Below are 14,403 nucleotides of genomic sequence, written 5' to 3' on the forward strand. Positions count from 1 at the left end.
CTTTATTTTAGAGAGAGAGAGCAGGAGTGGGGGGAGAGGGAGAGGGAGATAAGCAGATTCCCCCCTGAGCAGGGAGCCTGACACGGGGCTTGATCTCACACTCTTGAGAGCATGACCTGAGCCGAAACCAAGAGTCAGACGCTTAACCACTGAGCCACCCAGGTGCCCCAATCTATGCTATTTTTATTTGCTGGATATAAAAGAATCAGAAGGGGGAATGAACCATGAGAGACTCTGGACTCTGGGAAACAAACTGAGGGTTTCAGAGGCGAAAGGGGTGGGGGATTGGGCTAGGCCGGTGATGGGTATTAAGGAGGGCATGTATTGCATGGTGCACTGGGTGTTACACGCAAGTAATAAATCATGGAACTTAAAATAATTAATTAATTAATTAAAAAAGAAAAAAGACAGACAGACAATATTAAGATGGCAATGCTAACCACAGTGATGTACAGATTCAAATGCAATCCTATGAAAATCCAATTGACATTAGTGGTTTTTTGCAGAAACAGGAAACTCCATCCTAAAATTCACATGGAATCTGAAGGGACACCAAATGGCTACAATCATCTTGAAAAAGAATAAAGCTGGAGGTCTCATGCTTTCTGATTTCAAAGCTCATCACAAAGCTAGAGTAATCACAGAAGCATGGCACTAGCATAATAATGGACATGTCAACCAGTGTAATGGGGAGCCCAGAAGAAATAAACCTCGTATATATGGGCAAATGATTTTCAGAAAGGGTGGTAAGACCCTTCAGGGGGGGAAGAACAGTCTTTTCAACAAACAGTGCTGGGGAAAAATGGATATCCACATGCAAAAGAAAGTGGAAAGAAAAGTTTAACTCTTACCTAACACTATATACAAAAAATAACTCAAAAACGTATCAAACACCCAAACTTAAGAGCAAAAACCACAGAATGCTTAGAAGAAAAAAGGGGGAAAATGTCATGACAATAGATCTGGGCAATGATTTCTTGTATAGGACACCAAAAGCACAAGCAATGAAAGAAAAAAATAAGTTGGACTATATGAAAAATTTAAAATGTTTGTACATCAAAGACATTGCCAACAGAGTAAAGAGGCAATCTGCCGAACAGGAGAAACTATCTGCAAATCATTTATCAGATAAGGCATTCATATCCTGAATACATAAAGAACTCCTACAACTCAAATATGAAAAACAACCCAATTATAAAACGGGCAAAGGGCTGGAATAGACATTTCTCCAAAGAAGATGTACAAATGGCCAACACATAAGAAGATACTCATCTTCATTATCATTAGGGAAATGCAAATCAAAACCAAAGTAAGATACCGTGTCATACCCCTTGGGATGCCAATTTTATCAAAAAACAAAAACAAAACAAAACAAAACAAAACAAAAAAACCTGAAAAGTGTTGGGGAGGATGTGGAAGAACTGGAAGCCTTGTGCACTGCCAGTAAGAGTGTAAAATGGTGCAGCCGCTGTGGAAAACAGTATAGTGGTTCCTCCAAAAACATACAAATCCAGCTAGTCCACGTCTAGGTACATGCCAAAGAGAATTGAAAGCAAGGACTCCAACATATTTGTACACCCATGGTCATAGCGGTATCATTCACAGTAGCCAAAAGGCTGAAGCAATTGAGGTCTCCACCAACATACGGGTTTATAACCAAAACACAGTCCATCTGCCACATGCTGCAACATGGAGGAACCTCCAGGACATTACGCTCAGTAAAATGAGCCAGTCGCAAAAGGGCAAATATTGTATGATGACACTTATATGAAGTCCCTAGAGTAGTTGAATTCAGAGAGACAGAAAGCAGAATAGGAGGTGCCAGGGGATGGGGGAGGAGGGGACATGAGGAGTTAGTGTTTGACAGGAACAGAGTTTCAGTTTGGGAAGATGAAGACGTTTCTGGAATTTGATGGTGGTGACGGCTGCATAACAGGGTGAATGTACCTAACCGTACACTTAAAAGTTAAGGTGGTCAACGCTATGTCATGTATAATGTAAAATTTTTTAAAAACTTGGAAAAAAAAAGAAAATAAGCCAAAAGTGATCAAAAGAATCAGACAAAAATGGCTATTACAGACTAGGAAATTACTTGAGGACCAAGATAACAAGTGCATTAAGATCTAATAAATCTAAAATAGCAAGAACAGAGATGAAAATTAAATTAGTGACCTAGGAAAATGCTTACGGCAATCTCAGGGAAGGCAGAGGAAAAAGACTGTTATTAAAGCGAGAGCAATGACAGCGCACAAGAAAGATGGTCACTCATGAGCCGTAAGAAGGACAAATAAATATAATGCAGGACAATATCCCTGCATTAGGAAAGAATTAAAGCTACATAAAAACGGACCAGAAAAAATGGATACAGGAAACTAAGAGGAGGATGAGACAAAGATCCTCTAGGCCCTCAGGCAGAAAAACAAATCAAGAAAATGACACAAGGTGAACAAGGCAGAAGTCAAGCTGCCTGGGCACTGGACAGAACGGCACACGGTGTCAGAAGACTGTAACAGGGCACTGGTGACAAAGCTCAGAGGAAGACACTGTGACCCAAGCAAGTGGGCGATCTCTCCCTGACCCATCTATCCACTGTGTGTGTGAGCAGAGACGGCTAGAAGGATGCTCCAAGAACATTAATACTGACAGGATTCCAAAATTGTCTTTAAAAACTGAAGGGTTTAGGATTTAAAGAAAAGAACAAAACCCCCGAGTCCAGCTGTCAGGAGGTCACAGCCGGCTTGGTTACTCTCCCAGCATTCCACATTTAGTCTCTCCATCTGTTCACACGGTCAGCTAGGGGCGGAGGGAGGAATCCGATGGTTGGTGGGCAGGTGAGCCAGGACAGAAGCTGAAGGACAGCTCTTGATCTAGAATACGATGACACGGCTACTGAAGCCTGACAGTTTACGGCAGGGCCTAGCAAACCTCTTCTGTAAAGGCTCGGGAAGCAAAGATGTTTAGGCTTTGCGGACCGCCCGGTTTCTGTCCCAACTGCTCAACACTGCGCTGGTAGCTCTAAGTAACAGAGAGCATGTAAATAAATGGTGCAGCGGTGGTGGGCAGCGGTCTGCGGACCCCTGCCTTTAGAGGATTTCCTTCAAGATGTGGCAGAACTCCTACGCCCGGGTACCACAAGCTCAGGGCCCAGAATGTCATGTTTCTTGAGGGGGATTAAAATAGAATATGAGCCTAAAAGTGAGGCTGATGGTCGCCGGCCTAAATATCTTCGTTAAAAAAAGGAGTGTCACTAGCTTCTCAATCTGCACTGGGTACTTAGTCCTTTGTGAATGGAGGATTTTCCCCCCAGGAGTTTGCTGACTCAGTGAGCTAGTGAATACCAGAAAACTCACATTTCAACTCCAACATCAAAGGGAGTTAACTTTTATTTGGTTTCTAGGAGAATAGAGAATTTCCACAAAGACTGCATTTGTCTTTTCTTTCTCCTACCTTCTATTCTGAATCCTTCCTGCTATCCGTTCTGTAAATGGTGAGTACCATTCTGGAGGCTATACCTCTCGATGAATTAAGGATTTTGTGCCTTGGCCATTTTTACTGTGCATGTTTCCATTTTATTTAAATAGAAAATTCCTTACATTTATGAAAATATCTTTATTTTGCCTGATTCTCATAATTGGTAGATATGGCAGATTACTACACAGTTTGAGTGATAAAACCTGAATCATCACTAGAAGCAGATAAAGATTAGAAAGCTTCCACTCAGTCTCATAGCCAAGGGAAAGGTAGTGAGAATTCTAGAACGTTTTTGCAAGAAGTCTGCAAAACATATGGTTTAAAGACAAGATACGTTGCAACTGTATTAACAGGGAAATAAAGAACTCTTGGTGGGAACACCTGACCAAGAACGGATGTTTCTGCATCTGGCCTGCACGTGATGCATTTGTTCGCAGGCTTCCAGAGAAAGCGGGAGATGTCAGAAGCAGCTACCTGATGAATTAGAAAGACCTTACCTGAATCCATGCCTGCTGTTTAATGTCGCCTTTGTGGGTTTTACCTTCATAACCTTTGCCACCATACTTCTGTTCCTCACTGATGCACTTCACGTGGTTTTTGTAGTCATCGCCCCTTCAAAGTGACAGAAAGTGCCACCATCAGACTGACCCTCCAACCGGATGCTCCATCTGGTGCACACAAGCTGCCCCTGCCTTCTGCACTCCACACTTCCACTGTGCTTATCACCTCCTTCCTCCTAATTGTTCAATAGAAAGCCCACCCCCAAACTTTCTACCCATTTTTATACAAACGTCTTAAACCCCATTGACAGGCAGGGTTTTTTTTTTTTGTTATAGTGAGCATATATAGAATATAAGAAAGCAAAATAATTATCTGCAATGGGGTAGCTTTAGCTTAAATAACAAAATCTCTATGATTTTCTGGTAATACAGTAGGCCATCACTAACTCGTGGTAGAGTCAGTTAAAAGCTGGAGTAAAATCTTGTCACTAGAAAGTTCTAGATCTGCGAGGGCTGGCAAACAAGGAGACTCGATTCTGTCTCCTACGATCATTTTGAAGCTCCTTGGGATCCTTGGGGAAATGCCTGAGACCAGGCTGGGGGCAAAGTCCCCCAATGAGAAACAACCCAATTTTCACCTGTTTTATAGATCAGGCTTCCTCTCAGGATTAGGTATGAACAAAGTCTTAAGCCGTTTCCAAAATTTGTTTTTTAAAAAAATCACTGCTCTAGAATGAAATTAAAATGGACTTTTAGGGGCGCCTGGGTGGCACAGCGGTTAAGTGTCTCTGCCTTCGGCTCAGGGCGTGATCCCAGCATTACGGGATCGAGCCCCACATCAGGCTCCTCTGCTATGAGCCTGCTTCTTCCTCTCCCACTCCCCCTGCTTGTGTTCCCTCTCTCGCTGGCTGTCTCTATCACTGTCAAATAAATAAATAAAATCTTTAAAAAAAAATAAATAAAATAAATAAAATGGACTTTTAGCAAATGTCATCCAAACACCACAGAGGACACTGAGGCCGATGCACCAGAAGCCGCCTTTGCACTTAAACTGTGTGAAGCTGAGGGGGACTCAGCATAAGACTGAGGCGAGCCGTTTGCACATAATGGCTCACCTCAGGAAAGAGTAGGTAAGCAAGTCAAAGATCTGTCCTGCCCCCACCCCCTAGTCCTCATCTTTCCAGAGATCCCTCAGTAGAAGGAAGGACCCAACACACTTGGGGGCCAGGACCCATGAACTTCTAGGGGGGAACCAGTCTCCCTACTACCCGCCCCCCCAATGTGAATGAGTCAACTCATTTTCTGGTTTATAAATCCAGCTCTTCCGTGTGACCAGCGCACCGTGCTCCTGGAGACTTACTCGGGATGGCCACCTCTCAGCCTCTCAGCCTCTGATAACGGTGGCAAGGAGGTGTCGCTGAGTGGCCCCCACCCCCCGTCTGCTCTTTGGACCATCCTTAGAAAGCAAATACTCTGTAAAGCACTTTTTTTTCTTCTTAATTTCTTTTCTCAAACTTGCCTCCATTTTTTTTTTTTAAGGCTTCATGAGGCCAGGGCTTCTAAAACTGGTGTCGACCTTTAATATGATCTACGTGAATTATGTAGAATTTACCAGAAATCTTTACCGCAGTCAATGCAAGACAGGCATTCACAGTTTCTGCAAATAGCCACATGCTTTTCCACTTGTACTTTCTTGACTGATTCACCACATGCATTGCATGTAAAAAACACCATTTTTAGCTAAATGGGTAAGTATTCTCTATCCAAGATAGGTTTGAAGTCTTGTCCTGAGAATTAAAAGAAAGGAAAAAATAAGTATCTTTGTAATCTGAAACTTCTGTTCCCAAGAAACAATCATACAGCTCACTTTTCAACCATAATTTCACATGAAAATAGCTACAAAGAACAGAATCAAAGTTGATTAGCAATCTACATAAAACTCTACCAGCATGTAAGTAAAGTTATAACTAACAGTAATAGTGCCTGACATTTGTTAAGCACGTGCTTACCATGGGGCGGGGGCGCTGTTCTAAGAGCTTTATACATATTAACCTATTTAATCCTCACAGCAACCCTGTGAGGGGACTACTGTGTACAATTTATACGGTGAATGGAAACACAGAGAGATTAAGTTACTTGCCCAAGGTCACACAGTAGCAGAGCCAGGATTTAAATTTGGCAGGCTGGCTCTAGGGAAGAAGTTTTAGGGGCATTAAGCAAAATGTCTTACCTTCTCTAAAAAGGTTAAGCTTGCTTGCCCCTCCCCCCACCACCCTTGCCTTTAGGTATAAACTGCTAAATTATTTTAGAACATAATGAGGGGGAATTCGGGAAGGTTTAGAAAATGAAGAGGTCTAAACATTTCTCAAAGCACAAAAAACATTCATATAGGCATGAGTATGTACCCACAGGTGTTAAATATGAGGATGTGCCCCTCCGAGGGTCTTAGCGGACACGGAATAGGTGAGGGAGGGGCCTCCTTCATGTGGCTTCTTATTGGATCAATAAAGAAGTGAAACCACCTATCACAGTGTGCCAGCTGCTGGGCGCTGAATTACTGGAGGGCATTCACAGACCCACATGTCCCAAGCACTGCCCCAAGATTTAGTATGTCTGCTGCAAATACATAACCACCATTTACAGATTTCATGGAGACACTCTGTGCTCAATGAAACACAAATTTACCCAAAAGTATTACAGGAGCCACAGTAACTTTCCATAGCTACATAACTTTTTAATCACTATATCCTTAAAGAATATTGTCACTTTACATTATGAATAAGCTTCACAGCAAAAATATTGACAACTGTTTGACCAGCACCTTTTTCCTCCTTATAAAGGTGAAGGTAAAGGTCAAGTAAACTGGTGCACTCTGATGCAAACAGAAACCCTTCAGCACAGATGAGCAGTCGGGTTCAGAAGAGAATTCCCATGCACGAAATCACACTCTCTCCTCCACTCCCATGTTCTAGGTCACTGTCAGGTCACACATAAGGAAGTTTCAGGGCTGTCTGCTTCCATTCAGCCTTGAATTTTGGAAACGTGTATCCTGACTGCAACCCCAGGGTTTACAAAGGCCCAGCCATTTCTTGTGGAAGCCTCTCCCCTGTGGGGCACCGTTGGACATCAGCTTGCCGGATACACTACATACAAAGGCAGACCCCTGGCTCGGGTCCCCTGCGCAGCTTGCCATCAGTGTGGCCTGGCACGGGAGGGCACGTGGTCAGCTACAGCCCCGCACCCAATCCAGACAGAAGCAAACATGATCGTTCTGGGATGTGAGGCAACGATGCCCATCTTCTCATCTGGTTATCGTAAAGATGCGTCAACTAGTCACAAGTCCTGGGGAGCTGCTGTCACGTGGGCTATGACCCAGCTCCCTCCAACCCTGGCATTCTGCAGACAGATGCTCAAGGGCAGGCAACGAGATCACCGGCCGCTCTGCCTCACAAGGGAAGAACAAAGGCCGGAACAAGAACGAACACATTATTCAGTAGTCTGGGGGGGCACTTCTGTGTAGGAACCAGAGCAAATCGTTAATTAGTCACGAAGAAATGGATGGCCATTGTAACCACGACGTACAAGCAGCTGCGTTAAGCCAAATTACTGAAAATTTTAAAAGTACTTTCGCAATGAAATCCAACAATGAAAAATACCGCCTCAAACTTAAGCTATGGCCTAGAGCTTTCTGACTTTCATGCAGAGGTCTGTTCTGTTTCTCGATCAAGGGGACGAGGGCAGGGGTGAAGGTTTCGGCAAGCTCTGAGATCCAACTGGGAGACACAGTCTGTCATGGAACGTCAGGAATTAAAGGCCCAGGGAGGACAGCTGGAAACAAAACGTATCAGCTGAAAGAAGCCAGTGATGTTGACAAAGAAGATGCTCGGAATATCTGTGCAAAACATGTTATCTCGCTGGGGATTAGCCTCGCACCGTGTACACATCAATTCACAAGAGGATTAGAATTTGGTCACGTGTCCCATTGGAAAAATACCCCTTCGACCCTTTTCATTTGGTCTTTTGCGGCAAATGTTCACATTTAGAATTTTTTTTCTTTTTAAGCAGAATGGGTAGCTTGCAGGGAAAGTCACAACTCAGTCTCTCCGCGATTTTTACAGCCACCGCTGCATTTTCACACTTGATCTCAAATGGGGACAGTGTGGCCACCGGCTTGTTAATGAGATACCTTTGTAAGGAGCTTACCCCTCCCTTATTTAGAGCCCTGAGGACACCCCAGCACTAGCGGAAGAGTCACCTTGATCATGCCTCATATCTAACACCTTTCCTGTATGCAGTAAACACTTGTGTGTGGGGGGGGGGGTGGGCTGCAAACACCAGCAAGCTCTGAACTATCTTAACCTCACCACGGACAGCGTGGTCCGAGTCTAGTGCAGGCTTAACAACTGCAGAAGCGTAAATGCTACAAACTTACAAAAAGATGCCTTCTGAAAAGTCAGTTCCTCTAATGGAAGATAGCAACCACTGCCTAAAACAAAAAATGACACTCAAATTTCACAAAATGAAGTAAACGTGAAAGAACTTTTAAATAAACTTTCAAATGGATATTTTTGGTAAATTTGTAACATTTACACTTCGGAAATTTGGAAAGCCGGAAACAAGCTGCATTACAACTTTTAGGACACTCTGTCTGCAGGGCTCAGATATGTATTTCAACATTTAGTCCCAAGCGTAAAGACACGATGGCATTCTTTAAGGGGCTGAGGCTAAATAAGGATCCCCCTTTCCTTCCCTGGCTCCCCAACTCTCTGTGCGCAAGGCCAGGTCCCAGTACAGTCACAGAGATTCTATATGCTCTTCCTTCGAGAGATGTGGACACATGAAAATAGAAAGCAGTGTTCGTGCACTGGTCGAGAACATACCCAGTTCTCACCCCAGGTAAGTCACTGTAATTCATTTCGGCAGAACTTTGGTCAACGCCAAGTGTGCATCAGGATCCAGATACACCTGGGTGCCTTCCCCAAAGGAGACCAGTCTCTGTGTGAGCTTCTGGCTGTCTATTCATCTGTCTGGTCAACTTACTGAGCTCTTAGCAGATGCCAAGAGAAAGATGATGAATTACAGAATACGATATTAGCTCTCCAGAGAGCCATTTCACACTAACAATCATAACTGCACCCAACACCTCCAGAACAGGTGTGATCACACCACCACCCCAGCATCTGTAAGAGAAAACAGAGGCTCAGAGAGGTTAAGTGATTAGGCTGGAGATACAGGGAGTGGCAGAGGTAACCTGAGACAAGCCCAAGCTTCTGCCCTGCCTCTCTATCTTGACTTGTCATGTTTATGGCCATTTGGTGGCCATTGCTCAGCATGTGGGACCCTGAGACCCTCATCCCAAAAGAAAAACAACAAAAAAGGCTCTACAATGATCTTCCATTTTACACTGTAAGGATTCTAAGGTCCTTGCACACACTGAGCAAGGATACAACCGTGTCCCAGCTAAAGAGGTCAGGTGTTGGAAAATGAGGCTGAGTTGAGGGGAGCAGGTGGCAACAGTAAGGGGCTGGGAACTTGTGAGGGATTTGCGGCACCTCAGGCTCCTCTTATCAGGATGGTGGCCACATTCTGTTGAGTCAGGGCCAGAGATCTGAGCTGGAGCCTGCACCTGCCAACGACCTCAGGCTATCCTAACTTCCCAGATTCTGTTCACCTATAAAACAGGTCTAATATCTATCTTAGAGCACTGTGTGGAAAATAATAGGAAAGATACATCATTACTCAATGATAGAAAGAATTTCCTAAGACCTATTAATTTGCCCATCAATGCTATTACACCCGGTCCCCTCCCAAACCCATATCTCTTTAAACATGACCCTCACTCATCTAGCTTCATAAAGTCACTCATCTCCTCTGGCTCCCCACCCCACAAGGGCCTACTCTACCACCCTGTTCCCCGAATACAAGGACCTCACGTTTATTTCTGGAATTGGGATTTGGAGTTCCCTTTAAACCTTCCTGCCTCTACGTTTTTAAATTGTTTATTTTTACAAAAACTACATTCACTGTTCTTAAAATTCTCTCACAGCCGTGTACACACAGACGTAAACCCCACCACCGCTGCCAAAACAGCCCACCTGGGGGGCCAAGCTGGCAACCTCAGCACAATCCCCAATGTGTCCCGTGACCTCCAACAAGTCACTGTCCCCTCTGAATTTCAGGCTCTCCCGTCTGTGAAACAAGGGGTCAGGAGCCCCTTCCAAGGGTAGAATTCCAAGAAACCAAGGGTATGGTGCAAGGGAAGGACAGAGGAGCACACACTGTCCCACCATCTTGTCTAAGCCCCTGAATGTAGGGTGAGGAGGCTCTCCATGTGCATTCACCCTATGAGGCAGGAACATCTAGCTCCATCGAACAGATGAGCACAGGGAGGGTGGGAGAAACTGAACCATGTCTCTCCACTTCCGCAAGCACTACATCCCCAGCATCCCTTCACTCGTATAACATCTGGAAGTCTACCACATGTCAGACACTATGCTAGGCACTTGGGGCCTGAGGGTGCTGTGTGAGCCCCAAGTGAGCCCTCTGCAGGGAAGTCAGCCTTGCAAGTACACCCCACCTGTCTGCCCTGAGGTGGGTGCTGCAGAAAATCCTGACATTTACTGGTCCAGGTGCCAAGCCCTGTCCTAGGCAGTTAATATACTTGTGCTCATGTATTCTTTGCAACAGTACTCTGAGTTAGGCTCTATATTATTCCCTTTTGATAGACCAAGACACGGAGGCACAAAACGATGAAGTAACTTGCAAAAGGTCACACATCCAGTTAGTGGCAAATCTGGACTCCCAGGCAGTTACATACAGCGGCCCTAAGTCGGTGGTCTCAAGTACTGTGCCCTAAGGCCTCCTCCTTAGGGACAGAGCTCCCCAAGCCTCAGGGAAGACGAGAGAGAGCCTTGTCCCCGACATGCAGCAATGCTGAAGCCCAGTCCCGCGGTGACCCTGGACGGGGGGGTTCCCGGCACGAGGACCTTTCCGTCTTAAAACCGGGAAGACTCGGTCAGCCTAAGTCCAGGACTCCTTCCACTGCTCCAGAGTACGAGTGAGATCTGAATGAACTGCCTCCTCCTTCCGTGGGTAAGCCCAAGGAGGGGTTCTAATGGTTGGAAACGCAGGCATCCGCCACACCGCCCGCTCCTGAGCCCCAGCCTCCCGGGTCGGACCTCTGGGCCGCCGCCCCTCACCTCTCAGCCAGTGCCCGCCAACGGTTTCAACCCGCCGCAAGGAGCACGTGGAAACGCCGCCGCCCGTCCAGCGCTGCAGCCGCCTCCCTCCAGAGCGTCCCGGCACAGAACTCGCTTCGGGACCGCCCCGCGCGCCTGCGCGCCGCTGCCACACTCCCGGCGGAAGTGACGCCCCCGGAAGTCGGAGGCGGATCCGGCCGGCCGAGGGGGCGTTGTCGGGATGGTTCCGCGGCTGCCGGAGCCCGGCGGGCGGCGCTGAGCGGGGCAGCGGGGCAGGGAGCGGTCTCTGAGGGTAGGTGGCCGCGGGGCCGGAGGCCGGCCTCGGGAGGGCGCGGAGGCCCAGCGCGGTGCAGTGGGAGAGGCCCGGAGAGCGGGCCGGGCCCGGAGTCGCCCCCGCCCACGGGCAGCGCTAGGGTCGCGCGGGAGTTGGCTGCGGCCCTCGGGCCCAGAGCGGGGCCTGCGCCCCCGTGCCTCCCCCTCGGGCCCCGGGCGCGCTCCCAGTGTCACCCTGTAGTCGGGAGCAGTGCTGAGCACAGCGGCGTCCCTGGCCCCGTGCGGTCTCGTTTCCGTGTGAGCTGAGCGCGCGCGTGTAGCGGGCGCAGGGACGCCGTCCGCGGTCCGGTTCGGGAGGCGGTGAACTTAGGGCATTCGGCACAGCGCCTGCCGCTTAGTGGTTTAGCTGCTCTTCGCGGCCCCCGAGACTGGGCTGGCACACAGGGTGGTCACTGAGCATGCCTAACTGAGTGACTAGCAGGTGAACGGGGTGTGAGTAGGGTTTGTAAGCTACAGTGACCCGGGTGGTAACCCGGGGCGGCGGGGGCGGTGAGGGGGTTTCACTCCCGAGGCGAGCGTGTTTGGGCCTGGAACAGGGAGTGCATCCCTTTGCCAGGCCCGCCATGACAAAATGCCGCCGACTGGTTCTTTTCTCGCAGTTCTGGAGGCTGGAAGCCCAAGATCAAGGTCGCAGCAGGATTGGTTTCTCCTGGGGCTGCACTGCTCGGCTCACAGACACCCACCTTTGTGCCGCGTTTTCACATGGCCTTTCTTGTGTGCAGGAGCATCCCTGGTGTCTCTCTTTGGGTCCAGATCTCCTTTTCTTACAGGGACATCAGTCAGATTGGATTAGGGGCCACCCTAATGGCGTCATTTTAAAACTTAATTACCTCGCTGAAGACCCAGTCTCCAACCTAGAAATATTCTGAGGTACTGGGGGTTAGGGTTTCAATGTAGGGGTTGGGGGGGGGGCATGATTCAGCCCATCACAGAAGGAATTCACCAGAATGGACAAGGAAAAAAACATTTTCCAACAAAAGTGACAGCATGCCCCAAGTTTTAAAGAGCAGATCCTTATGGTATTTTGTGTGCCAGGCACATATGTGTGCCTCATCCTTGTTTGCTCTCTCCTGCGTTTGTTTTTTCATTTGCTCCCCCTGGAAACCCCGGGGTGGGGCGCGGCTTTCTTCAGTCTTTCTCTGTAACCCAAGTTTTCAGCTTTCAGCACACATGTCTCTTCCTCGAGGAAATTTTCCCTGACCCTCGTCCTTCAAATTAATTTGTACTTCCCTCATTTAGTATCTCCAGAAAGTGCTATTCTTGTTTTCCTGTGTCTGGGGCATCGGGGTACAAGAGCACCTGGCTTTGGGGGTCCCAAACAGACCACTGACAAAATCTAAAGGCAGGGGAATGGGTGGTGGTGAAACAAGAAAGGGATTTATTTCAGGGAGGCCAACACGGGGAAGACAGCAGACTAGCATCCCAAAGACTGTCTCCAAAGTCTCAGAAGTGCTTCCAGGTTTATATTAAGGTAAACATCGGACAGACATTGGTGGATACGTGCAGGTGGGCAGTGAAGGTCAAGTCCATTGTTGTCTTAAGGTCAGTCACCTGGGGTCTTCCTGGTTCAAGGTAGTCCTTATGGCCTGAGGGGTAGTTTCGGTTTCTATCGGGATGCTTTGCCTGCAGGGTCTTTTGCCTGAGTTAAGATGTGAGCTGGAAAGACGTACCTAATCAGTTAGAAAATACAAAGTGAGGTCAGAATGGAGGGAGTTGAATTGCTTGTTCACTCTGGCAGACTGACACTTCCTGAAGGCATAGATGACCACATGTGAGTTGTTCACCCTCGTACCCGCAAGGTCCGGCATGTAGTGACAATCTGTAAAGTTAGGTGAGTGATAGGAGAGCTGAGCAGTCTGTGGAAGGCAGGGAACAGATTTCACTCAGTTAATCAGCATTTCCTCCTCACAACAATGTCTTGCACGTCAGGCACACGCTAGCACTTCAACCACGTTGGCCTGCATAGCGTCCTAGAGTCAGTGTAGAGCTAAGACAAGAACCAGGCTTGCTTGCCTGAAGCCATTGCTTTGTCATGCGGTTTGGGGTCGGGGTGGGGGTGAGGTGCGGATTAGGAATAAGCCATTTGAAAACCATGATGGCCAAATACAAAGATAGGACCACAACAAGGCAGGCTGGGTGCTGAGGTGTGTGAACCATGGGCGGAGAAGTGATCCATTAATGGCTCCAGGGAACAAACTGCTGCAAATTCTTGGTGTTTGACCAGTGGGTAAAGTCTTCCACAGAACTGAAGGGTCTTTGCTCTAGGAGCCTCTCTACAGGATAAAATTCCATTCTGGCTCTTACTCCCTTTAGAAGTACCTCTTCATTCACATTTAAGCTTTTTCTTGCGTTTGTCTCTCTTTTCCTATCTTTTCATTCCTTTTGCTGCCATTCAGTCCCATCTTTTCACCATCACATTTTTGGTACAGATTTGTAATATTTAAAACAAGAAGATACTGGGGTGCCTGGATGGCTCCATTGGTTGAGTGTCTGACTCTTGATTTTGGCTCAGGTCATGATCTCAGGCTTGTGAGATCCAGCCTCACATCAGGCTCCACACTGAGTGTGAAGCCTGCTTGAGGTTTTCTCTCTCTCTCTCTCTCTCTCACTGCCCCTCCACACCCCACTCACGCCTGTGCTCCTTCATTTTCTCCCTCTCAAAATAAACACAATGTTTTAAAAAAATAAAACAGGAAGATACTTTAGAAATTATTTAACCCAGTGGGGGACCCCTCCATTTTTACATATCCAAAAACAGAGGCCCAGTGTCTCCACCCAGCCAGAAGCTATGTATTGAGCTCTTGTAAGTACCAGAGATAAACTCATCAATAAGACAGATGTAGTCTGTGTGTTTACCGCATGAGATTTCTGTTCCTTGTCACCCAGAGTGTGTAGCTGCA

The 14,403-nt window shown here is 47.2% G+C and overlaps 2 protein-coding genes across 3 annotated transcripts in view; one reads left to right on the forward strand and one right to left on the reverse strand.

The window, feature by feature from the left end:
- LYAR (Ly1 antibody reactive) overlaps positions 1-11,327 on the reverse strand; it is a 20,819-nt gene extending 9,492 nt beyond the window's left edge. The window contains exons 1-3 of the mRNA XM_040625183.1: positions 11,171-11,327; positions 5,584-5,758; positions 3,969-4,083 (exon numbers count right to left, since the gene is read on the reverse strand). Coding sequence (XP_040481117.1) covers positions 3,969-4,083; positions 5,584-5,705 — 237 coding nt within the window. The 5' untranslated portion in view covers positions 5,706-5,758; positions 11,171-11,327. The remainder of the gene's footprint in view (positions 1-3,968; positions 4,084-5,583; positions 5,759-11,170) is intronic.
- A 19-nt stretch (positions 11,328-11,346) lies between these two features.
- The window catches only part of ZBTB49 (zinc finger and BTB domain containing 49), a 39,273-nt gene continuing 36,216 nt past the window's right edge, over positions 11,347-14,403 (forward strand). For both annotated transcript variants that reach the window (XM_040625186.1, XM_040625184.1), the window contains exon 1: positions 11,347-11,462. The gene's annotated coding sequence lies outside the window, so the exon portion shown is untranslated. The remainder of the gene's footprint in view (positions 11,463-14,403) is intronic.

Source organism: Ursus maritimus, unplaced genomic scaffold (assembly GCF_017311325.1).
Source record: "Ursus maritimus isolate PB19 unplaced genomic scaffold, ASM1731132v1 scaffold_8, whole genome shotgun sequence".
Classification (NCBI taxonomy): Eukaryota; Metazoa; Chordata; class Mammalia; order Carnivora; family Ursidae; genus Ursus; species Ursus maritimus.